A 27,481-nucleotide genomic window follows, 5' to 3' on the forward strand; every position below is an offset into this window, starting at 1 on the left:
AGCATCTCTAATAAGATAGTGTGGACCATCGGACGCCACCCGGAGCTGCTCGTCCGCCGGAGCTGCCACCTAGCTTCGGTGCCAGTTCAGCTCCCGGAGTACACCGCCCGAGCTGCCGGACTGCGGCCGGACGGCTTCGACGGTGGCCGGCAGCTCCAGCGCGGGGAGCTCGGAGGCAGTCCGGCAGCTCAGCTCCCGGAGTACGATCCTTTTCTTCTCCATGTCACGGTTCATGGAATTATGAGAGTCAATGCCAAAGTTCCTTCCCCCCAATTCTTCTCAACCATGGCCGAGATATCCCCCACTACGAGCCTTTACTTGTGGAAGTACCAGAGACGTCAGACGCAGTCTTTATGATTCATAATATCATTAGAGGCGAGCATAGCTTTTGGCCGTGATATTAGATAGATTATATAAATACCCGTATATAATATTATTATTATGTTATATTATGTAATATAGATATAGAGCTCCAGGAGTCAGCAAACGCAACAACCCCTTTTCCTCCATGCTGTGGTTCATTCTGACAGCACATTGGTCAATAGGCAGCAGCTCATTTGCATCAATGCTACAGACACCAGAAACAGCGCATTCTGAAGGGACTGAAGCAGAGGGGAATAGCGGTAGACGATTTTTTTTTTCCTAAAAGCTATTTCCAGCAAACAGCTTCAAAAACATGTTTTCTGGAACTCAATAATATGTTTACTTGTTGGGAAAACACCATAATATGTCTCCTTTAATCTTCATCTAAATATTGGAATCCATTGTTTAGATGAATGCTTTAAATAAATAAATAAATTGTAGTGATTTCCTTTTCTTTTTAATGATTTGCTTAATATTTGACTTTTGTTTTCTCGTGGGCGTTTGTTGTCTTTAGACCAATTGGTATTGGACTCCTACCATCGAGTCCATCAGCCCAACCACTGGTCCTCCAGGTAAACCAAGGGTATACACACAAATACATCATGGGTGTTATAGAGCGTGTCATGTACCTGCTCTGTTGCAACCAGGTTCAGAATGGAACAACCCTCCCAGGTTTGACATCCTACCCCCTTATGGGACCCCAGCAGTGAGATTGAATTCCAACTTGTTTGTGTTGTGCTGCTCCTTAACGCACCCACTTGGTTAACTTAAGGGATACCTATACTTATACGGGTTGGTTTACCTATAAGTTGAGCTTTGTTTAAATAAACAAACTGCAAAAGAGCCCACTGAGCTCTAGATTGCCGATTTATTATTTACCAAGTAATGCGGCGGTATAAACATATTTAACTTAACACATTAACTGCGTAAATGCTCCATGCTTAACAAACAGGTACCGTGGTGACCATAAGAGGACGGATCTTCACCGATGTGTACGGAAGCAACACAGCCACAAGTACCAATGGCATCAACTCCAGATTCCTCAGGTGAAAATTGGATAAAGTTCGAAAAACCATAGTCGCTATGATGCTTTCATAAGTTGCGTATCGAGGGAAATACCTTTTAACTTCCCGATCTTGTGGCACCTCACAAGACTCAATAGGGAAGGGGAAGATGACATCACACGGTTTTACTATGGTTACTTGCATACTATGGTGCATACTAACGCGCCATGTGTATCGGTCGCTGCCTCTGTGGGTCAGTAGTGTTCTCCTGCAATAGAGGAGGCGGACTCAGGACTGCAGTCCTGGGATCGCATTTCTAGGACCGCGATTCTCGGACCATATTCGTTTTTTGGTACTGATAGTTTTAAAGGATTATTTCACCCAAATACGACTGATGCTCCAGCCTCCTCTTTCGAAGTAAAATACCACTACTGTTGATTATGTCTCACAAGACTGCGACCAGCTTGACATAACTTCCAACCCCTATTGTGTAATTACCATGGCTACTCCCTTCAATAGAAAATACCACTAACAATTGACTTCAGCAATACCTCAAACAATGTCTTAATGGATTATGTTTTTTTGCTGCACAATTCCCACAGAGATATATGTTATTCACCCATTGCCAAGAATCGTGTTTCATTATTTGGGCAAATTATTAAAAAAAAAAAACTCCTTTGTTGTAGAGCCTACATGGGTGGCATGCCCTGTGAGCTGCTGAAGCCAGACTCAGATGAACTGTGAGTAAACCCCACCTGACGCTAAGGTCCCCTCTGTTGAAAAACTTATGAACACCTTCTTGTCCGGAATGTCCCCTGGAGATAGCACTAGAGGCTAACCAACACAGAGTGTTAACCGACAGATAACTGACACAGAAGATAACTGACATAGAGGCCGACATACAGAGAGGTTCCACTGGCACGGAGGCTAACCGACGCAGAATAACTGGCACGGAGGGCTAATGGGCAGAAGCTAACATTCACAGAGTCTAACCAACCCAGAGACTGACACAGAGGAGAACTGACACAGAGGCTAAGTGAGGCCAACGGACAAAGAAACTATATCAGACAAAGAGCGGCTAACCAACAGAGGCCAAATGAAAACCGGGGCCCTTGTGCATTTCAGCTCAGACAGTACAGACACACAAAATAAAACAAAGAGCTAGAAAAGAAAATAACCAGAAATAACTACTGACCAAGAGCAAAATTATGGGGGCAGATAAAGAAACAGAAGCACTGATATTGATATCTTAAGGATGGAACAAATGGATGAATGCTAAACAATATCCATAAAGAGGGAGAGACATGAAGAGAGGAAGACAGAGGGATAAATAATAGAAGTAAAGAAAGAATGAACGATCAAATTCCGAAATAATAATGCGTGAGAACTGGTGTCTGATACTCGGGTCAATGAGGTGATGCCATTCATGTATTCACACAGGTACCAGCTTCATCTGGACACTGAAAACTCTTGGTGGGGAATGGGATACATGAGCTGCAGAATAACAGGAACTTATGTTGGTAGGTCATCACAAACCTTATATGAAAAAGTTACTCATCAATGGGTTATCTTTGGTTCAACTTTGATTCAAACTCCTGACAGGGTTAACTTGAGAAGTGCATGTCTCTTACAATTCTGTTTTGCTCTTGCTCCAAAACAGGACATCACAACATGAGTTACATCCTCGACGCTAATTACGGAAGGTGATTTGAGACAAACTATGATTTGATTTTGAGATGCCTGTCATCTTACTTTAGAAGGATGAATTGTTAATATACAGGATACATATATAATATCAATACATGCCTGCATTGTGTCTTGTAGGAGTTTACCAGCCAAGAACCTGTTCAGGATCTCAGCTGGGAACAAACTCTCCATGTTCCAAACGTATGCAGGTATGAGTCCTCGTCGGTTTCTAATTTTAATCTAATTTTTTTATTGATGCATGTATTTAGTAAGGGAATAATTCATAATATTTGTCATTAATTCATTAAATAATATATATATATTTTAATACTTTTGATATGTATTTGTTGTTAAATAAGTGCAAAATTGTCCTTGTCGCTTATAACCAAACAAACTGAGGTGAACCATCACTCGTTCATCTGATCAAGCGTACCTTGTCTCCCGCCCTGCAGAGGTGACGGGGGTCTCCCCGTCTGAAGGCAGTGTGCTGGGGGGCACCCTGGTCAGCATCCAGGGCCGCTTCTTCGACGAGACCGACCACCCGGCCGTGGTGCTGGTGGGAGGTAACTAGCCCAGCGTGGAGCCTGCGCTCCGCGGGGGCTGCTAACCGTCCTCTAATGAAGCATAAAGTACTATAGTAGGGGGGGGGGGGGGGCTTGGAGGAGCCCCTATGTGCTAATTGGGCCAATAACAAAGTCTGACACAGAACTTGGAGTCTGAAAACATTTACTGCTATCAACCGCCAAATGTCTGGCAGTTTTATTTCTTATTTCTTAGTTAATATTTACATTTGTATCGCTATTTATCAATGAATTGATGCATTTGTGTATTTATATTTTGTGGATCCATGCATCTATTTATAGATTTATCCATGAATTTATCTTGATATGTCCTTGACACGTGAGAGATAAGGTTTCATCGTGTGACGATATTTTGACGGCTGCTTTTGTGCGCTGTGGTCGGAATGCCACCCGTAGACGGTTGGCACAGACTGTTTTTACACTTTTACACAAAAAGATTACATCTTGAAAGGACAAATAAGTGTCAGACGTCAAGTCAACAAGGCGCCTAGCGTGAGGTACGATAGTCCTGCTCTAGTGGCGATATTCTTATTCTTATTCGAGAGAGAGAGAGAGAGAGAGAGAGAGAGAGAAAGAGAAAGAGAAAGAGAAAGAGAAAGAGAGTTTTATTACAAAACAAATCTGTCATTCTGCCAAGAATGGATCTTGGCAGACAGACGATGCGACATGAGGCTCTTTTTTTGGAAATGTGTTGTTTAAATAAGATATTGTTCATTTATTGTTCATTTATTATGAGTATATTGATTCATTTATTGTGCTCATAATACAATAAGGGATGTTGAACAAATATTATCATTATTATTTTTTGTATAAAACCTGTGATACAATTGTTCTTAGACATTTATTTTTGTTTGGTTGTTTTGCCTTCTTTCTTTTTTCTGTAAAGCACTTTGTAGCTCTGTTTAGAAAAGCGCTGTATAAAGAAAGATTATTATTATGATTTGTATTACAAGCAATAGCTAACAATACAAAATAATAATAATAATAATAATAAATGATAATAATAATAAACAAATAATAATAATAAACAAATAATACAAAAATATTAAGATTGTGCTAAATTAAAAAAAATAATAATAATCATAATCATTGTTATGATTTGTATTATTCAGTATGATCAGGGCTGGCGGCTGGCGCTAAATAATCTAAACATGGGCAATCACACCTGTCTCCCAGGCAAGCCCTGCAGGGTGCAAAGCGTGTCAGACGACATCATCACCTGCATCACCCCCAAGCAGCCCATGGAGACGGGCAATGTGACGGCCTACCCAGGTAAGACCCCCGTCTGCGATGTGACCGTGGGATGTGATGCGTGGTTGTGTGCCTCTCCGCTCCGAGTGTCAAACAGAGCTGTGTGTCGTTTTCGCTTCATCAGATTGCGGTGGTTGTTTTACGGGCGTCACGCTATCACAGGATAGTAGTGTTCTCGACCCATCTGGGTTGGGTTCTTCTTTTCTTTCGGTTCTTTCCCAGCAGAATGGGAAACACACACACGCACACACACACACACACACTAACTCCTCCTCTGCTCTAAGGGGGCCGCGGTTGGGTGAGGCAGGTGTGGAACGCCACTAGTTCCTGGTACTTGTCCGACATTTTGGCGTACAACACGAGCAAAGACGGCTACTGGTCGGAGTGGAGGGACTCCCTGCCCTACTCCTCGGGCGTGGAGGACCAGACCTACAGCAGCCGGCTGAGGGGCTTCTTCGTGGCGCCCACCTGCGGCGACTACACCCTGTACCTGCAGTGTGACGGCCACTGCGACCTCTACTTCAGCAACTCCACCCGGCCAGAGGATAAGGTCTGCTGCTGGGCTGGTGCAGCCTCCTAGCGTCATTGCCTAAATCATATTTGAAGGTTCTTCTTGTATAAGGTTTAAATAATTCATAAAAAAGAGGACTTTGGCAGATTGTGATAATGGAAAGTAAAAAGCACTCTGATTGGCTTCGGTTGTAGCCAATGAGGCACAGTGAATCAGCAGCGGTATGAGAGTAGAGTTAGGTTAGATATCACAATTTGAACTAAATATGACTCAAGCAATTATGATAAGTTTAGAACATACACATTTTCAGTCTTCTATTTCTTTGCTTGTTGATATTGATGCATATTTTCTTATTCACTGGTTCCCTGTAACGCTTTTTAATTTACGTGTGCAGTCGTAACTCGTGACCCATGAACCTATGAACAATATCCTGTCCTTGGGAACTTTAACACAAGTATGGGGATTTACAGAGGCTTCATATGAAAAATATTTATGGATGAAAACAACAACTAAAGCATATTCAATGGTTGATATGCTTCTATTTTGGTGCATGTTTCCATAGTCGATAGTCTGTCACAATGTATACATTTAGGTTTGATTTATTTTGTTGTGTTTTCAGGTGAAAATCGCGTTTCAGACGCACTATTGGGGAATACCTCAGAAGTCTCAAGTAATGGCCCTGGAGAAAGGAAAAGCGTGAGTGCAGACAAAACATAAGCTTACTCACAGCAAATACTTTACATTTATCCCTTTTACATTTTCTAATTGTTAATGTCACTTTCAAAAGTTACATTTTTAAAATGTTTGCTATAATTACCTTAAGATATATACTTTTTTGAATGCTGTGATGTTGATTATGTTTTAAATTTGTTGTAAATGTGTAAAACTTTTTAATTTGTAGTAAAAATGTTAATGTTTAGTATTTTACATTTCTTCATTCATTTATCTGTTCTAACAAGGGTCTCATTAAGATGCTTAACGTGTGTCTTTTTGGTCCCATCAGCTACTACATGGAGGTGCTCCACCAGGACTACGGCCGTCTAGGGGGGCTGAGACTGGGCCTGTTCACCGGCCAGAGTGCCTTCACCGCGGACCAATCAGACGATGCCGTCAACGAGGTCCAGCAAATAGTGGCGGACCATGACGTTGAAGATGAGGAGCAGGTAAGACATGAGGATGATGATGATCTCATCGCAAGGAATCACTTCCTCGATGCAAATGTTTACATTGAAATTTGAATGTACAAATATTTGCTGCATGTTTTTCAATTTCGACTAAGTTTGTCCCTTTGAGACTGTACCTGTGATTAAGGGCTATACAAATACTATTTAATTGGCTCTGAAATGCATCTCTCTCTCTCTCTCCCCCCCCCCCCCCCAGGCGATAAGGTTCGACTCCTGGCCCAGCGTCGAGGCCGTGGTGCAGGAGGTCCAGAAGGTGAACGTGTCCAGCGGCTGTGTGGGTCGGCCCTGTGACAGCACCTTCTTCAGCCTGGCCTACGGAGGCGCAGAGACAGGTACAGAGGACCCTGGGACCGCGCCCTACCACATCCACCTTTCCTCCTGTCTTGATTTCTAAATGCTTAAACGTAAAAAGCATTTCTTTCATTTTTTTAATCAAAAAAACCTATCGTTAGCCGAGAAGCTGAATCGCCTCGTGATATTTAGGTGACATTGTGATAGCTAACCTATCTCTACTTTCATAACGCTGCTGATTCCCTGTACCTCATTGGCTATATCCTAAGCCAATCAGATTGCCTTAAACATTCCATAATCAATATCTGCCTAAATCATATTCAGCATTTTTTACGCTAAATACAAGATAAACCTTAAAATACGACTTAGGCAATTATGCTATGAGGCTAACGATATCTTTGATCTACTAACTGACTCCTTCATTCATGTGTTTTCCTAACGTTTGCTGATTCCTTCGACATGTTTGTGGAGATATCTCCAACCTCGCTGCGGATCACATGTCCTTTCTCCGGTTGCAGGTTTGATCGCGGTCAGCGCCTCGGCCAAGGAGATGGGGGACGCCCTGAACGAGCTGTGGTCCCTCAAACCGGAACGGGTTCAGGTCTCCAAAGAGGTCCATGGCCTGGGAGCCTGCTTCACGGTCACCTTCGTCTCAGAGCGAGGTGAGAGGAGAGACGGGACTTCCTCTCGTTGTGGCTCGAAGGTCAATAAGACACAACAACACCAAGGATCTTGAAAGACGTTCTCTGTCGTACTGCTTTGGGCAGATCCTAACTGACAGTCCTAACCGACAAAGTAAAACATGAGCTCCGACCTCGTAAAAAAGATAGATAACAAGAAACATAAGGAGAAAGATAAGGGAGATTTAAGATGTAAAATGATCGCTGACAGCATCATGGGTTAAGAATGCTGACATGAATGTCTGGGTTTGATTCCCATTGCTAGCGTTAGGGGTTCGATCCAACCACCCGCCAGTGTTAATGCCCTGCTCTGCCAGGTTTCCACTGTCCCTAACCTCATCAGTGGACTACAGGAAGTCATTTACGGGCTTCAAGTGATGAACTGGCCTGAACCGCAGCATGTGTCCAACGCAGGGGACTTTGAGGACCTGGTGGCCATGAGTCTGAGAGAGGGCACGAGCGTGAGCGTGGCAGAGGTGACCAAAGGCCAGGGCAGCTGGGAGAGCTTCACCCTGTCGTGGGGAGGAATCCCCTCACAGCCCATCCACTTCAACGCCACCGGGGACGAGGTGAGTCGACGCAGTGAACACCTCCCTCGTACCTCCGACACAGTGAGCACCTTCTGGTGGCTCCTCAGTGGCTCTCAGCCCACAGAGCCCATGTTGGGTCGTCTAGCTCGTTTAGGTCATTTAGCATGTTGGGTCCTTTCTGAAATGATTCTGAAATGAACGATTCATATCACCATAAGTGTCATAGAGCCTGACCCTCTCTGCAAAATAGATTGATAAAATGGTTTTGGGTTCCCTCCCCCTTGAGATATTAAAATATTTGAAAAATGTATTTAGTGTAATTATTGTATGGGATCTATTTTATCAACATTTTTACCATTTCATCAAAATATCTGGATTTGTCTTTTAACCAACATCTCAAGAACGATCACGTGTTTTGTTTTTGGGCCGTTTAACAATTTGGCAGTTGAATAAAATAAATTAATAAACTCCTAGTCACTTTCTCAGCACTAACAAGCTCCTTACGTTAACTGTTTGTCTGAAAAACAGTTGAAATCAGCGATGGAACGGATGCTCATAGCAGAGTGTCCCGTCGAGGTCCAAGCCATGGAGGGTTCAAAAATCATCTTCTACAGAGACTTTGAACCAGGCCGGGACCGGGTAGGTTTTACTTTGGTTTATCCTCCTTAATGGGTTAGATAGCACTAGAAGAAATTCCTGTTATGTTATGCTTTGTTCAAAGGTCCCATGGCATGCTGCTTTAATATAGATATTAGTGGGAACCTAACACAGTATTTGAAGACGTTCCCGAAATTCAGCCGTGGTGCAGGAATACCTAGTGCTCGTTTTACACCGAATGCAAGTTTTAGCCACTGGGGGACAATAAGCAGGCTAGGGGAACTCATACTTATGTTAGAAAACCTCATAAAGTGAGATTTTCATGCCATGGGTCCTTGTAGCCTAAATCTGATGAAGAATCAGTAAAATGTATTCCCTTTAATTATTTATATATTATCTACTAATGATTATTGGAGTGAATAAATGTATCTGGAACAATATTTTCTGTATTTCATTACGTACTTTAGGGTCATGCTGAGGGAGTGCTTGTTTCCGATGAGGAGGCCTTCTGCGGAGCGTGGTCCATGAAGAACCAGATGATCATGTTCAGTGAAGGCTTCCGGAAGGAATCGGGTCACCCCTACGGCCAGATCCCACTGCAGCTGTACTCCAGGGTAAGACTCCCGTTCCTCCACCACTACAGCTGTACCCCAGGGTTATGGTTCGTTATGGTTCCACGTTGACGCAACGCAAGGGGGTTTACGGACTCATTACGTCCTTGAGGACCCTCCTTGCGTCCACCGCAAGGGCCTGACGTGTGCCTCCCAAAAAGTGTTCCCTTGCGTCGAGGCGACGCAGCAGCAAGGGCTGTGATTGGTCCGCTCACTAAAACGTCAACCCGATGCAGAACCAAAACAGGTTCACGACTGCGTCGAAGCGACTGCGTGGTCATTGTGTTGTGTCAACTTTGAACCTTAAAGTGTAATTCTGGCGCAAATTGAACCCAGGGTCATTGTAACAACCTTTTATGAACCATCTTCTCCTGAGGCTCTTTTGCATCTTATGTTAATCAAAACAACTCAAAGAAAAACTCAGAGTGAAACTGAAACCCATGTTTCTGTTCCCAGCTTTGCTTCGCGTACAGAGGCAGGCTGAAGAACGAGATGGGAGTGATGTTCAACTACCGTATGGCGAACGGTACAACCGAAAGTACCAGCATCAGGATCCCCTTCACCTTCTCCCAGAGCGACACGTAAGATCAACCCTTCAACAGAATTACAATGATGAAGACCAAGAAGTATTAGAAGAAACACTTGAATACCATTTTTTTTTATGAAAGTGCTGTACAAATTATATAAGTATACCGCCTTTTATCTTCTTTTTATTTATCGCCTTGAAAGCTTCAATCTGCAATGTTGTTCTATTTTGTGTCAAAAGATGATTTCTTCTAGTAAGTAGCCTTGTACTAAGCTGAATAATGCTATATAATTGATGTGGATAGAAGAAGTATATAGATATATGTGTATATATATATGTGTGCCTGTGTCCCCCCTCCAGGTGGAGCTACACCTGCGTGGACCTGCTCAGCCCCTTGCAGAGGGAGGCGGTGGGCACGAGGTACCAGCTGGAGATGCTGCTCCTGTACAAGAACGAGGCTGGGGAGGACTTCTACGTGGACACCATCCACCTGGCCAAGGCCCCCACCACCAACAACATCCCCGGTACAACACAGTTTATGTCCTGTTATAGTTCGTTTAGAGACCCACCATTACCAACAACATCCCGGGTACAACATAGTTTATGTCCTGTTATAGTTGGTTTAGAGACCCACCATTACCAACAACATCCCGGGTACAACATAGTTTATGTCCTGTTCAGTTTTGGGCAAGTTACTTCAAAAGAGTAATGCATTAATTATTACTTGTTACTGTCATTTCAAAGTAATTAGTTACATTACGATATTACTGTCTTTGAATTGTAAGGCATTACACTACTTTTACATTACTTTCACCAAAATAACAGGAAATATGGATTTGGTTTAATGCAACTCATTACACAGCAGGAGGTGATGTGGTATGGTATAATGACTGAGCTAGGCTTAAGGCTAACAAAAGTAAAATATAATGGTCGCAGTTATGGCTCATGGTGCAATACATTTTAAAATATAAATACTGTAACTTTAGGTATTCATATCGAAATAAATAGAGCTAGAGCCTACTACGGTAGATTGTAAAAAAAACAAAAAAAAACAATGGGCCCCCTTTCTGGTTTGTCTAGGATGAAATAAGAGTTGTTGACACCGACATTTTGACAATTGGTCCCAAATGGGACGGGATGGGACGGGACGGGGAGGGGGGGAGACATGGAGTATACTGTAACAATATAAATATAATAATACAAATAATAATAGACCTTCAACCAATCAGACCAACGAACGATTCGATCGCACCAATCGCTTCCCTGTCGTCATTTTGTTAAACCAGCCAATAGCGCGCCAGGGGGAAAAGCCAGCTTGGTGATTGGCTCAGTAAAAGCGGATCGGAAACAGAAAGAAATGTATTGCTCTCCCAGCCCCTGCTGCAGAGGGAATTCAAATCGCCGGCTGAACGAGCTGGGGGTACCCAGGCTTATACCCTAGCCTACCCGAAACATAACCGCATTTCCTATTAATCGCATCGTTTGCTGCCTTACCAACGTTATCTATGCTGACTTAGGGTGCGGGATGTTCAATATCAATAACCTTGAGTTCATAAGGGCTAACATTAGGCAGGAAACACCGTCAGCATCCCAGTGGTGAAAAAAAAAACATTGTACCGTGGACCTCTGGGAGTGAGGTCAAGTGAGAAGTTAAAAGTTAAAAGTTGGCGGAAGTGGTTGAAATGTAACTAATAAAGTAACTTGTAATCTAACTGTTATTTTAAAAACAAAGTAATCAGTAAAGTAACTAAGTTACTATTTGAAGGACTAACTAGTAATCAGTAATAAGATTACTTTTTCAAGGTAACTGTGGCAACAGTGCTCATGAGGTACCTTAAAACGTGTTTCCCTGGCTGACCCTCCTCGTGACGTCCCCGTGCAGCCCTGCTCCAGAGTAGGCGCCCCCCCGCATTCGGCGCGTCCCGCCGCTCCTTCGAGAGCCTCCGGGTCACCCGGGACCCCCGGAGCAGCACGCCGCACTTCCAGGTCATCGGGCGGCCCCGCGACTGCGCCCACGGCTTCCCCCTCCTGGAAGTCGGCTTCCTCCAGGTAACAGTCACTCTTCATCACGTCGACGCTCTCTGTCTTCATGAACGAACAAAGACACTTCAACTCTCTCACTATCTCTCTCTCTCTCTCTTCTTTCTCTGTAGAAGTCGTCCAACAGCACAGAGGACATGGCAGAGTATCGGGCGGGCGGGGCCAAAGTGACCGTCTCCCGTAGCAAACGAGCGACCCCGCCCCTGAGAGGGACCTTCGATGTGGAGATCTACGGCGGACGCGCTGAAGGTAGAGCAAAAGAAAAGGGGCTATTAACGTGACATGTTCTTGGCCCGCCCTCTTTGTGGCTGGTGAACCGACCGCTAACATCCGATTGGATGGCGGCTTGACTCTGTAAACCAATATCACTACGGATGATAATCTATTGTTAAAGGAGACTTATTATGGTGTTTTCCCAACAAGTAAACATAGTATATGAGTTCCAGAAAACATGTTTTTGAAGCTCTCATCATCTCACTCAAAAAAAAATCTTGCCTGCCGCTATTCCCCTCTGTTGTGGTGTCTGTAGCTTTAATGCAAGTGAGTTGCTGCCCATTGACCAATGAGCTGTCTGAGTGAACCACAACATGGAGGAGAAGTGATTGTTGCCGTTTGCGGACTCCTGGTGCTCTATATCTATCTAATATAATTTAATATAATTTCATATAATAATAATATTATATAATATATAGGTATTTATTAAATACTATATCTAATACCATGGCCAAAATCTATGTGCGCCGGATGATATTATGAATCATAAAGACCGCGTCTGACGTCTCTGGTACTTCCACAACATGTAAAGACGCGTAGTGGGGGTTATCTCGGCCATGGTTGAGAAGAATTGGGGGAAAGGAACTTTGGCCTTGACTCTCTGAGGTCCTTATTGAACCGTGACATGGAGTAGAAAGGGATTTTATTCCGGGAGCTGAGCTGCCGGACTGCCGCCGAACTCCACTCGCCGGAGCTGCCAGTCGAAGCTTCGGCGGCAGTTCAGCTCCCGGAGTACATCCACCGGTCCGGCGGGGGGTGCGCGCGACAGCCCGGCAGCTCAGCTCCGGGAGTACAATCCCTTTGTACTCCCGGAGTACAATCCGGAGTACAATCCCACTACAATTCAACATGGCCGCTACCCACGCCCTGCTTCAGGTCTCTCGGTGGGCATCGGCGAGGAGGACCTGAAGCACGCCCTGGAGGGTATCCCGGGGATGGGCCAGGTCCAGGTGAAGGCCGAGGGCAGCTGCCGAAGGCCTAAGTGGAAGGTCACCTGGACGACCGCGCCCGGAGACCAGCCGCTGATAAAGGTGCGGCCGATGCGGCCATGTTCTTTGTTCTTGTTTGACGGGTTTTGACGGGTGTCAACAGGAAAAAGACCTTTCTTCTGCACGTTTGTGAAGCTTGATTATTTCTTCTTCTTCTTGTCACTTAATGTACACACTTATTGTATGTTGTACGTCCTCGTATGTAAAAAAGTACTTAGCATCGTGCAGCATCTTATCCTAGCTATCTTTGTTGTATACGAGAAATGGGTTAGCCTAATAATTATTAGTGCTTGGCACTTGGTTCTATGAACATCCTTACCGTACCGACAGCTATATATTGTTTCTCTTTCTTCTGACAAAGTCGCTTTGGATAAAAGCGTCTGCTAAATACCCTAAATGTAAATATGAATGTAATATAGTCGAATCCCATGAACTTCCCAGGACCATATAAGGACGTTTTTTCTTGAAGCTCTCTTCTAGTGTAACTTTTGCCTTCTCTCTCCTCGCAGATCAATGGCTCGAATGTTATGGGCAACCATCCAGTGGTGGAGGCGAGGGAGAAGGTCAAGGGAGGGCAGTTCATGAGGAACATAGGAGGAGAGCTACTCCGCACGCTGGAGAGAACCCCGCAGGTACGAAACCGCGGGTACCGTGAGATCCGCACGGGGTTTGAACCCAGGGTACACTGCTGCTGGCTCAACAGGGGTGTGATCACTGTTGTCATGGTTACCGCAGGTGGAGGTGATCATTAACGGCATCTCGTCCAAGTGCTCCGGCGACTGTGGCTTCCAGTGGTCCGAGGACAGCACCCCCGTCGTCACGGGAATCTCCCCATCACAAGGTGCGGCTTTGGTCCCCAACCCCTCCTGCCTACTGCAACCCATGAGCAAATTCAAACCATGAGGAGGTGACAGCTTTTGGGGGATTGATTTGTTTCAGGTTCGGAAGGCCTGGAGACCCTGCTGACAGTCACAGGGGCGGGATTTGGTGGTGGCAACGCCTCAATCGTGATTGGAGACGCCGAATGCGAAGTTCAAGAAGCCACGGGTAAGCAAGAGGTTTTTTTTTCTCGAAAAACATTGACTTAACATTGACTTCATTTGCGCATTTATTGTATGTTGTACGTCCTTTCACTTTCAAATGGTACTTTGCATTGCGTTGTATCTTATACTAGCTATCTTTGTTGTATACAGGGAATGGGTTAACCTAGCAAAAGTTAGTGCTTGGCATTTGGTTACATGAACATCCTTAATGTACCAACAGCGATATATTGTTTCTCTTTCTTCTGAAAAAAGTACTTATTGTAAGTCGCTTTAGATGAAAGCGTCTGCTAAATGCCCTAAATATAAATATTAATGTAAATTGCTTTTACGTTTTAAGTATTTAACACTGAATAACCCCAATCAGCTGCTCATAGTTCCCATGTAATTTGAGTTTTTATTAAAATGTTGATTTAAATGTTCCAGCCACGACCCAGGTGTGCAGTGTGGGCCGCGCCCCTGCCGGCACCTACCCGGTGTGGGTCACCTTCCCGTCCCTGGGCCGGGTCCGTTACCAAGGAGGAAACTTCACCAACCTGCTCAACGTGACGTCCATCTCTCCACTGTCTGGCAGCGTGGCAGGTACTGAACCTGATACACAGTCTCTAACAACATTCATGCTCCCTGTGTTACTCCTGTTGTCACCACTGCTACTGCCACCACTAGTAGCAGTAGTAGTATCCTACACAACTAGTGTCCATCACAGTTGATAATATCATTAACAACTATGTAACTATGTTACTACTACCACCGCTATAATACTACTACGGTAATTCTAATAGTATATTATCATAAGAATCAGTAATCAGCATAACGAAATAAGCCCGGATAGCAATCATGTAATCGCGTATTTAAAACTTTAAAACTTTTCAAGTTTTAAGTTTTAAATTAAAAAGTTTTTGAATCCTTAAAGAGAAGTTTCTAGTGCTTTAAACTTCTCTCAAACTGCTCTCTAACGATTAAAAAATATTTATATTTAAAACTAAAACCTATTTAAAGAAAGATTTCAAACTTTTTTTAAATCTTCCCAGGCGGAACGCTGCTGACGGTCTCAGGCTTCGGTTTCGGCAAGGACACCATGGTTACGGTTGGCGGCGAGGAATGCAGCGTGGTGGACGTGTGCTTCGACAAGCTTGCGTGCCGGACCCCCGCGGTGAGAGAGCGCTGCCCAGCGACACCACAATAGGCAGACAGAACAAACGTCTGAACTCCGTTTGGTTGCATTGTTTCCCGTGTTGGGCAGGTTTGTTGTTGTTTTGGTATCTGGGACCGGAGCCAGGCGTGCGCCAGGGCCAGATAACCGGATAGCGGTGTCTAACGTGTTTGGTCATTGTGTTTGAACTTCTTTGTTCTGGCACTTGAAAAATGCTTTGGCACGTTTGAATTCCGAAACGTATAATTATGAGGACTTTGTTGTCATGCACCTGATTGATTAAGCATTTGTGATTACTTTGAGTGTTAATTGGAAAATAAACTAAAGTAAAATGTCTTTTGTTCTGATCTGTGTAGCTACTGTGCAATCTGTCTTTAATCACTTTATTTTTACTTGCTTGTATAAACCTTTGTCCCTGCAATGTTGTACTTCTTGGTGTTTCTCAACCTCAGCAGTGACTTGTGTTAATAGCAAAGTTCTACTTAGTTACTCAACGTAATTGTAAATCGACACAAGAGATTTATTTACTTTACTACAGTACTCAACAACCCGTTCAATAAGCCAAAGCTAATTGATCACCTATCGATCGTGTTTCTCCAGGCTGCCAGTGCGGGCTCTCAGAGTGTGACGGTGTGTGGGGGAGACATGAGCCAGACGGCGTCCAGCTCCTTCAACTACGACGAGAGCCTCACCCCCCTCATCGCCACTATGTCCCCCGAGAGGACCACCGTGATCGGTGAGTTCACCTGGTTACCTTTTTATCCCCGGGGACTAAAGGCCGATTCATACCTCCGGATCCGGACAAAAATCGTCCGTCCGTACCAAACGTTGTTATTTTAGAGGAACAGCCATGTTGCACACACACAAACACACACGCACACACCAACACACACACACACACTAACAGGCTTGCACAAACACTTGCACAAACACGTACACAAACACACACACACGCACACACACACTAACACGCACACATACCTTTGTGTCTCGCAGGACAACGGGTTCTCACCATCACTGGCTCCAACCTGGGGAGCTCGGCCAATGAGACGGCCGTGTTCGTCGGCCGCGGTCCCTGCCCCATGCTGGATTGGTCGCCTGGTAACCTGACCTGCCTGCTGCCCGACCTGCCACCGGGGCTGTACCGGGTGGACGTGAGGGTGGGGAACAACGGAAACCCCCGGAACAGGTAGATGGTGATGTCATGTTACAGAGCTACTGCCCAAACCCTCAGCTCACTACTGCCTAACCCTAGCTACTGCCTAACCCTAGCTACTGCCTAACCCTAGCTACTGCCTAACCCTAGCTACTGCCTAACCCTCACTACTGCCTAACCCTCACTACTGCCTAACCCTCGGCTCACTCGCTTATAATGATGAGGATGAGGATCATCATCATCATCAGTGAAAAATAAATAGATATTGATTTGAATATGAATGAATATATTCATTAAGAAATTGTATATTTTTTCACAATTATAGATTTATGAAAGTAAATACATTTAGTTTCTAGTTGCTCAAAGACACAATGGGCGTTGTAAAAACAACGTTCATGTAAAAAAAATCATATGCAAACGCTCACCTCCTCAACCCCGGCTCCTCCCCCTCCCCCTGGCTCCTCCTCCTCCCGCTCCGCCCAGCCCCGGCGTGAACGCCAGCATCGAGTACGTCCTGGAGGTCCACAGTGTCTCCCCCAGGGTGGGCTCCCTGCTGGGGGGTACCCAGCTGACCCTCTGGGGCGCTGGCTTCAGCTCCAACACCTCGCTGGTCCGGGTCTCCGTGGGTGAGTCCTGCAACAAAGGAACACATAGGAACACCATAGGAACATAGAGGAAGACATCACAAGCACACGGAAATGCATCAGACCAGTGGTTCTCTAAGGCCCCGTCCACACGAAGCCGAAACAGGCAAAACCGTTACGGTTTCGATCTATCCGGTCAAGCGAAACCGGGTAGATCTGTAGAAACGATGCAGTACACATTCCAGGCCCATAAGGGGCGCTGCTTCTGCTACAGAAATCTTTCTTGTTGTGAGTTTCGAGACTCCGAGGGCTTAGTAGTCATTGGCTAGACTAGAGGGTCGAGGGGTGGGGCGATGACGTCATGGTTTACGGTTTCAGTCGGTTTCAGGCGTCCACACGAATCCAAAACGAAACCGGGTAGATTTGAAGCCACCTCCGAGGGTGGTTTCAGAAGTTTACGGTTTCGGTCAGCGGATTCGCCGGCTTCGTGTGGACAGAAGGCCGAACCGTACAAGACCTTTGCGGTTTCGCCATGAAATCGTTTGGCTAATGTGAGCACGTCAACCAACTCAAGTACAGTTCAAATCCGTGGCCTGAGCACACTTCGGAGAGGTGTGCTAAGGCCACGGTGCAGATGCTAATGAGCCGATACGCGCACACGCATGGCTACGCAACCTGAGCTGGATGACGTGTAGTCCATGCGAACCTTCTTTCCCATTAAACAATAAAAAATAAAATAAGCGGTTCACGAGTGGGTTCACGTTGATGCGATAGTGAAGTTGAGTTTTTGATAGAAAAATCCCCCGTTCGTCACGGCACGGGCTTACGGAGTCTAGACCTCTTTAGAATAATTTGCATACTCCCGAATGTTTTTCTATGAAGACACCTGCATGCAAGAATAAGTTCACGTCTGAGTGTAGGCAAACGCAATTAACTATTTACAAGCGCAAAAAACCCCAACATAATCTTTATTTTGCTGACCACTTGTTTTTTATCCTGACAAAAGCCTCGTAAGGGCAGTACCTCTGCGTGTCTCTCGTAGATCGCACCATCTTTCAACGTCTTGGTTTAATACGACTGCATCACCTTCACTCATGTGATCAGCAGCTCGCGGATTTCACTTTCTCTCCAGTTCAAAGTCAGTAAAGTGTCAATTGTGTTCTCTGTGTTGTTGTACTAAGCAGCGGACGCTTGGTGATGACGTATTACGACGTGTTGACGTATGTACAAGAAGCAACCGTACTCGGGCCCAGTTGAGAATTCCTAGTGTGAGCACAGGCCACTTGCGTTTACTTCACACAAGAGCCATTCAATTTCCCCCTGTTGCCATGGGAACGTTATGAAGTGACTTAATTATGCGACGTGATCGTCATTAAGTTAATGACGATTCCCGCAACTTTTGCAAGTTCCCGCAATTTCATCGCATAAAATGGCATAAATATGCCGCATATTTCATCGCATTTTTTAAGAAACCGTGCCGCATAATCAAGGATTTTTTGCCGCAGCAACACAAAGAAACACCGCATTTTTCTGGAGGGACTGGCTTATGTCTGAAGTGTATTACATCCTTTGTTCTCATGCCTTTGTGTTTGTTTGGCGTGTGTGTTTGACAGGCCGTGCAGAGTGCGAGGTGATGACATCCTCAGAGGACAAACTGGAATGCCTCCTGCAGTCTGCGGAGGAGACTCACACCGTCAGAAACAACGGCAGCACAGTCGGTACGCTCACACCTCCTTCCCCACCTCCATCACCCCCTCTCCACCTCCGACATCCTCCTCCGCCCCCTCTCTTTTGTCCAGCTGTCACTCATAACCTCGCCAGGGCTCAAATGGAAGCATGCAACAGTACCTGAGGGATTGCGTTATGTAGAGCAAGAGACACAGAGAAAGAGACAGAGATACAGAGAGTGAGGGACATGGCTGTGAGTGTGATTGGTGTCACCCTTGGTGGGAGAACAACAGCAGAGTGGCAGAGATGATGTAAACCAGTTTAGGGGGGAGATGTTTTTTTTTGTCTCTGAAATCACTCTCTAGGAACCACAGGTCGTGCTCTAATCTGAAGAATGTCATGTGTGTGAGGGCGTGATGCTCTGTAAACCGGTGAATGTCTGTCTATCTTTGTGTACATCTTGCCGTCTTTGTGCACATCTGAATGTCTTTGAGACTGTCCATCTTCTTTCTGGCTGCATGTCTTTGCGACTTTCTTTCTATCTGTCTCCCTTCCAGTCTCATCTCAGCCAGTCTGTCCGTCCCGTTCCAAATCTTTCTGTCTGTGTGTTTCCTCGCCTTATCTCCCCTGTTGTGGTGCTGTTACACATCTGTTCTGTTTATGTTGTGGTTCTGTTACAGCCCGGTTGTGGTTCTGTTACAGCCCTGTTGTGGTTCTGTTACACCCGGTTGTGGTTCCGCTGTGATTCTGCTGTGGTTCTGTTACACCCGGTTGTGGTTCCGCTGTGGTTCTGTTGTGGTTCCCTGATTGTACCGTGTGTGTGTCCCTCCCCGCCCTGCCGGTGTGCCGCTGCTCCCCGGGGTCCAGGCCGGGGTGAGGGGTCTGCGTGGAGCCCGGCCAGCCTGGACGTGGCCCTGGGGGACACGGTGGCCTGGCTCTGGGAGGCCCCGCTCTTCCAGGAAAAGAGCTACCGGGTGTTCAGCGTCTCCAGCCCCGGGGCCACCGAGCCCGACGACGAAGGAGCCTTCAACAGCGGGGAGACCCCCACGCCCAAAGGTAGGAGGACCCCCCCCCCCTAGCCCCGTCACCGACACCAGCCTCATTAGCCACACAATGACCTCCGAAAAAAAGTACCGCCACCACCACCACGACTATCACGACCGTCAGACTCCATCACAACATTAAGCTCTATCACCTCCACCCAATGTTCCCCCATACCTCCATCACCAACACCGGCCTCTTCAGCTAAACCATGACCTCCTCATACCTCCGAAAAAAGCACCGCCACCACCACCACTACTATGACGACCGTCAAAGACTCCATCACAACATTTAGCTCTATCACCTCCACCCAATGTTCCCCAATACCTCGATCACCAACACCGGCCTCTTCAGCAGAACTACCTCCACCAACAGTAGCACCACCACCTCTACCAAAGTGTGTGTATGAGTGTGTGTACATGTGTGTACACAAGTTTGCACGTGTGTGTTCATGCTCCACATCACGGTCTCTCTCTCTCTCTCTCTCTCTCAGGGTTCTTCAGGTACCGCTTCACCACGCCCGGTGTCTTCTACTACAGCAGCGGCCCCATCGGTAGAGGCCACACCCTGCAGGGGGTGGTCCGCGTGAGACCCCCCGTGGACCAGACCCCACCTGTCATCGTCACCCTGGGGGGCATGGAGGCTCGCAGGGCAGCGGATGGTAAAGCAGTCCCTCCAGGATTTCGCAGGCCTTTTTTGAGATTGTTGTGGCCTAAAATGACTGATGTTGCGTGAGCTTTTCCAAAAAGTGTGATTAAAGTTGCGGTGTTTTTTAGGTTTTTGTTGCAATTACAATGTGAGAGGAAGTGAAAGTTGCGATAAAAGTTGTGAAAGTTGCGTTTTTCCTGACATTAAATATTAAGTTATCACTGCAATTTTCCCAGAGTAAATTGTTAAATATTAAGTTATTACTGAAAAAAACATTAATTAAAAGAACAAAAACACTGGGAAATGGTCCTATGAATAATTGATTCTTGATTCTTTCCGCGCTGGCAATTGACTTGGATGCAACAGCCTGTGTCATAATGATCTGCCTCGTCGTCTGACGTCCTGCCTGCAGTTCTGCAATTCTGTAGTTATGTTTCGCGGTGGCAAAATGCTAATCAATGGAAGATTTCCGCTTATGTTCCACCACAATGTGGCAAAAATAATTTTCCCTGCTTTCATGTAGAATACCAGGATACTCCTTTTTGCGATCTTTCGCAGTTACTTTGGTCGGCAAGTGTGAAACGTTGGACGCGCCCATGCTGCATGAATGCTTGACTCGCTTGAACGTAGTAAAGACGGAAGGCGGAAGGTAGTTAGTCGACGTCAGTTCAAGACGACGCCACTGATTGGTCAAATTTGCGGGAAAGTTGCGGTGGGTGGTTAAAATAGCGACACCGCCCTCAATTCACGGTGATTGAATGATGTTGCGAAGTTGCAAATCGCAACATCGCGAAATCCTGGAGGGTCTGGTAAATGACCGTGGGGGGTGGGGTTGTATGGGTTTATATATTTATAACACACCTGGCTGAATCCTAAGATCTGTCTGAGATCAGATCTGCATGGGCTAGAAGAGGTGAGGAAGGAGAGAAAATATTAAATAATTCAGCAATTTGATTAATAATGTAATATTTATCCATTTACAGTATTCATACATATATTTATATTAATTTAGTAATGTTGATTACGGTAGCTATATTCATTTATTTAGTAATATTGATTATTTGCAATATTCATATTTATCTATATTAATTAAATTAATAATGTTGATTAAGTTAGCTATACTCATTAATTTTGTAATATTGATTGATTTAGCTACATTAATTCATTCAGTAATGTTAATTAAGTTAGCTGTATTCATTAATTTAGTAATGTTGTTTAGGTTAGCAATATTCATTAATTTAGTAATATTGATTAAGGTAGCTATATTCATACATTTTTGTAATAATCATTAAGTTACAATTATCATACATGTATTTATATTCATTAATTTAGTAATGTTAGCTACATTGATTAATTAGTAACATGAATTCCAAACCGTCCAATCAAGAGCCTTCACCTCCTCCCATTCTGCCCCTCTCCCCCACAGTTCCACTGCGAACGGCCCCCGCCGTCCCACAATGCACCACTCCAGCCCCGGATTGCGGCCCGTCGACCAATGAGACGCAGGGCTCGCCGCTGTTGACGTTGTCGGCGTGCGCCACTCCCATGGTGACCTCCGTCTCCCCCCTGCAGGGCACCGCCCATCAGGTGGTGCGTCTCCAGGGCAACGGCTTCAGCAACACCGCCTGCGCCAACGAGGTCAGACACTAAAAACCCCTCCCATTGGCTGCTGACTCCTGATAATGCCAAGATGTTGTTGTTGAGACGGCCATCTTGTTTTTTTAAATGGGACATATTATACCATCAGGTGTGAGTGTGATGAGCCGTTACATGCCATGATAGATAGATGAGCAACGTTTGCTTCAGTCCACTGGGTAGGCTTGTAGACTGATCTATCCAGCACACATCTAGGTGGACACGCCCACTTGTGATGTCAGAAGAGGCAGATTTTCAAAACGGCTTGCAACGGCTAATGAAACCTGGTGGTATGATATGTCACCTTTAAGTTCTGTTAGGATTTAGTATCATGTTCTGTCTTGGTAATGTTTTTGATTTGTTTTGTTTATTAGTTATATTGAGATGTTTCAACATGAAACTGCAATACTGGATTATCCAGATTCAAATATCAGTCCCTCGAGGATTTCGCGATGAAAGTTGCGGTTTTTAAGGTAAATATTAAGTTATTACTGCAATTTTCCCAGAGTAATTTGTTAAATATTAAGTTACTACTGAAAAAAACATTAATTCAAAGAACAAAAACACTGAGAAATGGTCCTATGAATAATTGATTCTTGATTCTTTCCACGCTGGAAAATTGACTTGGACAACAGCCTGTGTCATAGTGATCTGCCTCGTCGTCTGACGTCCTGCCTGCAGTTCTGTAGTTATGTTTCGCGGTAGCAAAATGCTTATCAATGGAAGATTTCCGCTTATATTCCACCACAATATTGCATGCAGTACAAAAATATTTCCCCCCGCTTTCATGTAGAATACCAGGATACTGCTTTTACAATTTACAATTAGGGTGTTTAGCAGACGCTTTTATCCAAAGCGACTCACATCGTTTAATACACACATTGACGGCAGAGTCAACCATGCAGGGCGACAGCCAGCTCGTCAGGAGCAGTTAGGGTCCTGTGTCTTGCTCAGGGACGCATCAACACTCAGCTAGGAGGAGCTGGGGATTGAACTAGCAACCTTTCGGTTACAAGACAACTGCTCTACCTCCTGAGCTAAGCTGACCCCTTTTCGCAATCTTTCGCAGTTACTTTGGTCGGCAAGTGTGAAACGTTGGACGCGCACATGCTGCTTGAAATAGTAAACACGGAAGTAAGGCAGAAGGTAGTTTGTCGACGTCAGTTCAAGACGACGCCACTGAATGGTCAAATTTGCGGGAAAGTTGCAGTGGTTGGTTAAAATTGCGACCGCAATTCGCGGTGATTGGTTGATGTTGCAAATCGCAGCATCGCGAAATCCTGGAGGGTCTTTAATATAAAGGGTTTCTTATTGGAAGGAATGTGTCCCGCCTCCAGATTGTAGTCAATCCATCCATAGTCGTGGTTCAATTCAAGGAATCCAAGACTGTCACCCAAACAAATAAACGCAGTGGTGATTCATGCTGACTGTGTGTGTGTGTGTGTTGTGTGTGTGTGTGTGTGTGTGTCTGTGTGCGTGCGTGCGTCTGTTCGCGCGCGTATGTGTGTGTGTGTGCGTTAGGTGACCGTGGGGGACCTGCCCTGTGAGGTGATCAACAGCACCCAGACGGAGCTCTTCTTCCGGGTGCCCCTGGACAGCGGGGCCCCGGTGGGCGTGCCCCACCCTGTGGCCATGGTGGTCCGCAACCTGGGGGCCGCCCTCCTGGCCGTCCGCGGCGAGCTGAATCGGCGGCTGGTGCTGCTGCCCGTGGTGGACTCGGTGGCGCCCCCTATGGGCAGCCCCACCGGCTACACCCGGCTCATCGTCTGGGGGTCCGGCTTCTCGTGGGAGGGGCGGGTGACCGTGGCGGGCGTTGAGTGCAAGGTGGTCTCCGTCAACTACACCCGGGTGGTCTGCGACACCGGCCCCCGGCCCCAGCCCGGTTCCGGGGACGTGGTCTACCAGACGGGCCGCCTCACCGCCGCCTGCTCCTCCGACTGCTCCTTCACGTACGACGCCGCGGCCACGCCAGCCGTCACCGGGGTGGCGCCCGGCGTCGTCGACGGCAACGGGACTACGGCGGTGACCCTCTCGGGCTCCGGGTTCGGCGGCGACGCCAGAGACGTGTCGGTGTCCGCCGGCCCCTGGGAGCTGGAGGTCACCGCGGCGACGGACGGCGCCGTCACCCTGATGGTGGGGGCTCTCCCGGCGGGGGAGCACCCCCTCCGCGTGGTCGTGAGGAGCAAGGGGCTGGCCACGGGCGCAGCATCGCTCGTCAGCCTGGCGCGGGCCTCCCTCTCCCCCGCCACCGGCAGCGTCGCCGGCGGGACCCCGCTAGTCTTCACGGGCAACGGCTTCGCCCCGGGCAACACGAGTGTGATGGTCGGCGACGAGCCGTGCCACATCCAAGAGATGACTCCCGGAGAGCTGCGCTGCCTGACCCCTGAGGGGCGGAGCGGGGGTCAGGTGACGGTGCAGATCAACGTGTTCGACGTGGAGTACCCCCCGCTCAACTTCACCTACGCCCAGGCTCAGACCCCCAACGTCTCCTCTCTCATGCCCTCCACCGGTGAGTTCAACAACCCCCGCCCTCCCCCAGGTGTGAGGCCCCAGGTGTGAGGTTCGACATGTGAGGCCCCAGGTGTGAGGTTCCAGGTGTGAGGCCCCAGGTGTGAGGTTCCAGATGTGAGGCCCCAGGTGTGAGGTCCCAGGTGTGAGACCCCAGGTTTGAGGTATGAGGCCCCAGGTGTGAGACCCCAGGTGTGAGGTTTGAGGTGTGAGGCCCCAGGTGTGAGGCCCCAGGTGTGAAACCCCAGGTGTGAGGTTCCAGGTGTGAGACCCCAGGTTTGAGGTGTGAGGCCCCAGGTGTGAGGTTCCAGATGTGAGGCCCCAGGTGTGAGGCCCCAGGTGTGAGGTTCCAGATGTGAGGCCCAAGGTGTGAGACCCCAGGTTTGAGGTGTGAGGCCCCAGGTGTGAGATCCCAGTTGTGAGGTTTGAGGTGTGAGGCCCCAGGTGTGAGACCCTAGATGTGAGGTTCCAGGTGTGAGACCCCAGGTGTGAAGTTCCAGGTGTGAGACCCCAGGTTTGAGGCGTGAGGTTCCAGATGTGAGGCCCCAGGTGCGAGGCCCGTATGTGAGGTTCCAGATGTGAGGCCTCAGGTGTGAGTCCCCAGGTTTGAGGTGTGAGGCCCCAGGTGTGAGACCCCAGGTGTGAGGTTCCAGATGTGAGGCCTCAGGTGTGAGTCCCCAGGTTTGAGGTGTGAGGCCCCAGGTGTGAGACCCCAGGTGTGAGACCCCAGGTGTGAGGTTCCAGGTGTGAGACCCCAGGTGTGAGACCCCAGGTTTGAGGTGTGAGGCCCCAGGTGTGAGGCTCCAGCCAGGGTCTCTCACCTGGGAGTCCTGGGACCTCCGTGCCTCATGGCTCTTTTGGAAGCTGTTTGATCTTTCAGAAGCCCACTTTAAACCCAATGAAGGCTTTGCAATACGGCCAATAGTGCAAAGTATTAGCCGTAATACTTTGTCTCGTTTGGGATAAATAAAGTACTTCTCATTGTGCCTTACACATAAAATCATACAATGTGCTGAGTTTACTGCCAAGCAAAAAAGATCCAGCGTACTTTACTTTCATCAAGCGCTGCGGTATGGTGAGCCAATTGAAAAGGATGATGATAACTGAGGCCCTATATCCTACTATACCTACATAAAACTATATTGACCAAGCTAGAGACCTATATAAGACCCCTTGGTGTCACGGTGGTGTCACTTCTCTGGCCACGGTGTCTTACCGTGGCCAGAGAAGCAGCCAAAGTAGTCCTCTGAGGAGAAGCTAAAAATAGTCTCTCAACAGTCTCTAACCCTCCCCCTCCATCCTCCCCCCTCTCCCTCCCTCCCCCTTTCGCGCCCCTCCCTCCCTCCCCCCCTTACCTCCAGGGGCCAGCGGGGTGGCCCTCACCCTGGTGGGCCAGGGCTTCGGCGGCGACCCCCAGCTGGTGGGGGTGACCATCAACCACGCGCCGTGCAACGTGACGGCGGTGAACGACACCCACGTGTGGTGCACGGCCGGGGAGAGCCCCGGGGGCACCTACGAGGTCGAGGTCCACCACAAGGTCAAAGGTTGCGCCCGCTCCGACGTCGAGTTCACCTACGAGCTCCTGATCAGCGCCGTGCAGCCCGATGAAGGTGAGCGGGTCAAAGGTCAAAGGAACCTGAAGAAAATGGCTTGGAAAAAAGCGCTAAGAAAGTGGGTTAATTTACATTTACATTTAGCCGACGCTTTTATCCAAAGCAACTTACATTAAGTACATTTGTCATAAGAAAGTGAAACAATATATCGCTGCCGGTACAGTAAGGATGTTCATAGCACCAAGTGCATAGCACCAACAATCGCTATGTTAACCCATTCCCCGTATACAACAAAGACCGCTAGGATAAGATGCTACACAGCTAAGTACTATAACTAAATACGACATACAATAAGTGCGTACATTAAGTGCCAGGACGTATAACATACAACCTCAATGGATCAGTGGTTCCTAGATGACCCAAGGTGACCGAAGCCTTATTTCCTCCCCTCTGAAACGCAGGCAGCTTCGGGGGCGGGGCTATGCTGGTGGTCCAGGGATCCGGGTTCGATCCCAGCGAGTCCCGCGTGCAGATCTGTGGGGAGGAGTGCGAGGTCTACAGGGACCGGTCCACGTCCACCCAGCTCTACTGTCTGTCCCCCCCCAACCACGGTACGTACGACTGGGCGTGCCCACTACCACACCAAAGGTCCTGGGTTCGATCCCCGATGCCTACGATCTCATATGGCCAAGAGTAAATAGCATGTAGTGAGCTTTTGGTAAAAAAAACACGTTTTCTAGTTTTATACTGTTACGTATTTTAAGAATCTAAACTACCCACACATAGACCCAATGAAGACCAAACATATTAGCCGTAAATACCATACATAGCCACAAGGGGAGCAAGACCTTACTGAAGGCTGTAATAAATATTTTAGCCTCAGAAGGCAGCATCACAGACCAGGCGAGAAACCCGAGAGTTATCTCACATCGGCTCTCTCCCCCCCCCCCCACTACTTCCGGACCACGCTGTTCTGACCATAACAGCCGACAGATCCAGATTGTCTTCAGAACTCTCTCGGCAGCGATTAGACATAGGTGGGTTTATGGCTAGGATCAGCTAGGAGAATACTCTCGCACGTGCTTAGAATACATCTTCAATCTCTCTTTGCTTCAGAGTATCAGTTTACCATACCGAAAATACTTTATACAAATAAAGTCTCTTTAAAGCTATCCTTTGGATTCGACCCCTCTTTCCCTGAAGAACATTGCAATACCAACACTATTGGTTCTTCTTTTATCCCAACACCTGCCTTGTTTGGTTTGAACCAAACAAAAAAAATTGATGGTGCAGACCTTTTGGGCTGGTGTGAATACATACAGTCGAACTCTGGTGCGGACCAAACAGCCGGTCCGAGACCCAGCCGGAGAGGTGGTCT

The 27,481-nt window shown here is 47.1% G+C and overlaps 1 protein-coding gene across 1 annotated transcript in view; it reads left to right on the top strand.

Moving 5' to 3' along the window:
* Window positions 1-27,481, top strand: part of LOC130376212 (fibrocystin-L-like) — a 59,676-nt gene that overhangs the window by 4,780 nt on the left and 27,415 nt on the right. The window contains exons 5-40 of the mRNA XM_056583436.1: window positions 878-935; window positions 1,316-1,409; window positions 2,054-2,107; window positions 2,808-2,887; window positions 3,028-3,070; window positions 3,192-3,262; window positions 3,506-3,616; window positions 4,811-4,906; window positions 5,170-5,435; window positions 6,016-6,092; window positions 6,400-6,559; window positions 6,777-6,912; window positions 7,390-7,533; window positions 7,966-8,120; window positions 8,610-8,720; window positions 9,146-9,292; window positions 9,746-9,870; window positions 10,176-10,339; window positions 11,698-11,864; window positions 11,969-12,104; window positions 13,005-13,159; window positions 13,627-13,749; window positions 13,853-13,958; window positions 14,057-14,164; window positions 14,584-14,739; window positions 15,189-15,310; window positions 15,911-16,046; window positions 16,307-16,499; window positions 16,950-17,092; window positions 18,664-18,768; window positions 19,586-19,774; window positions 20,253-20,420; window positions 21,834-22,045; window positions 23,564-24,551; window positions 25,912-26,160; window positions 26,565-26,714. Coding sequence (XP_056439411.1) covers window positions 878-935; window positions 1,316-1,409; window positions 2,054-2,107; window positions 2,808-2,887; window positions 3,028-3,070; window positions 3,192-3,262; window positions 3,506-3,616; window positions 4,811-4,906; window positions 5,170-5,435; window positions 6,016-6,092; window positions 6,400-6,559; window positions 6,777-6,912; window positions 7,390-7,533; window positions 7,966-8,120; window positions 8,610-8,720; window positions 9,146-9,292; window positions 9,746-9,870; window positions 10,176-10,339; window positions 11,698-11,864; window positions 11,969-12,104; window positions 13,005-13,159; window positions 13,627-13,749; window positions 13,853-13,958; window positions 14,057-14,164; window positions 14,584-14,739; window positions 15,189-15,310; window positions 15,911-16,046; window positions 16,307-16,499; window positions 16,950-17,092; window positions 18,664-18,768; window positions 19,586-19,774; window positions 20,253-20,420; window positions 21,834-22,045; window positions 23,564-24,551; window positions 25,912-26,160; window positions 26,565-26,714 — 5,698 coding nt within the window. The remainder of the gene's footprint in view (window positions 1-877; window positions 936-1,315; window positions 1,410-2,053; window positions 2,108-2,807; window positions 2,888-3,027; window positions 3,071-3,191; window positions 3,263-3,505; window positions 3,617-4,810; window positions 4,907-5,169; window positions 5,436-6,015; window positions 6,093-6,399; window positions 6,560-6,776; window positions 6,913-7,389; window positions 7,534-7,965; window positions 8,121-8,609; window positions 8,721-9,145; window positions 9,293-9,745; window positions 9,871-10,175; window positions 10,340-11,697; window positions 11,865-11,968; window positions 12,105-13,004; window positions 13,160-13,626; window positions 13,750-13,852; window positions 13,959-14,056; window positions 14,165-14,583; window positions 14,740-15,188; window positions 15,311-15,910; window positions 16,047-16,306; window positions 16,500-16,949; window positions 17,093-18,663; window positions 18,769-19,585; window positions 19,775-20,252; window positions 20,421-21,833; window positions 22,046-23,563; window positions 24,552-25,911; window positions 26,161-26,564; window positions 26,715-27,481) is intronic.

This window comes from Gadus chalcogrammus, chromosome 22, assembly GCF_026213295.1.
Source record: "Gadus chalcogrammus isolate NIFS_2021 chromosome 22, NIFS_Gcha_1.0, whole genome shotgun sequence".
Lineage (NCBI taxonomy): Eukaryota > Metazoa > Chordata > Actinopteri > Gadiformes > Gadidae > Gadus > Gadus chalcogrammus.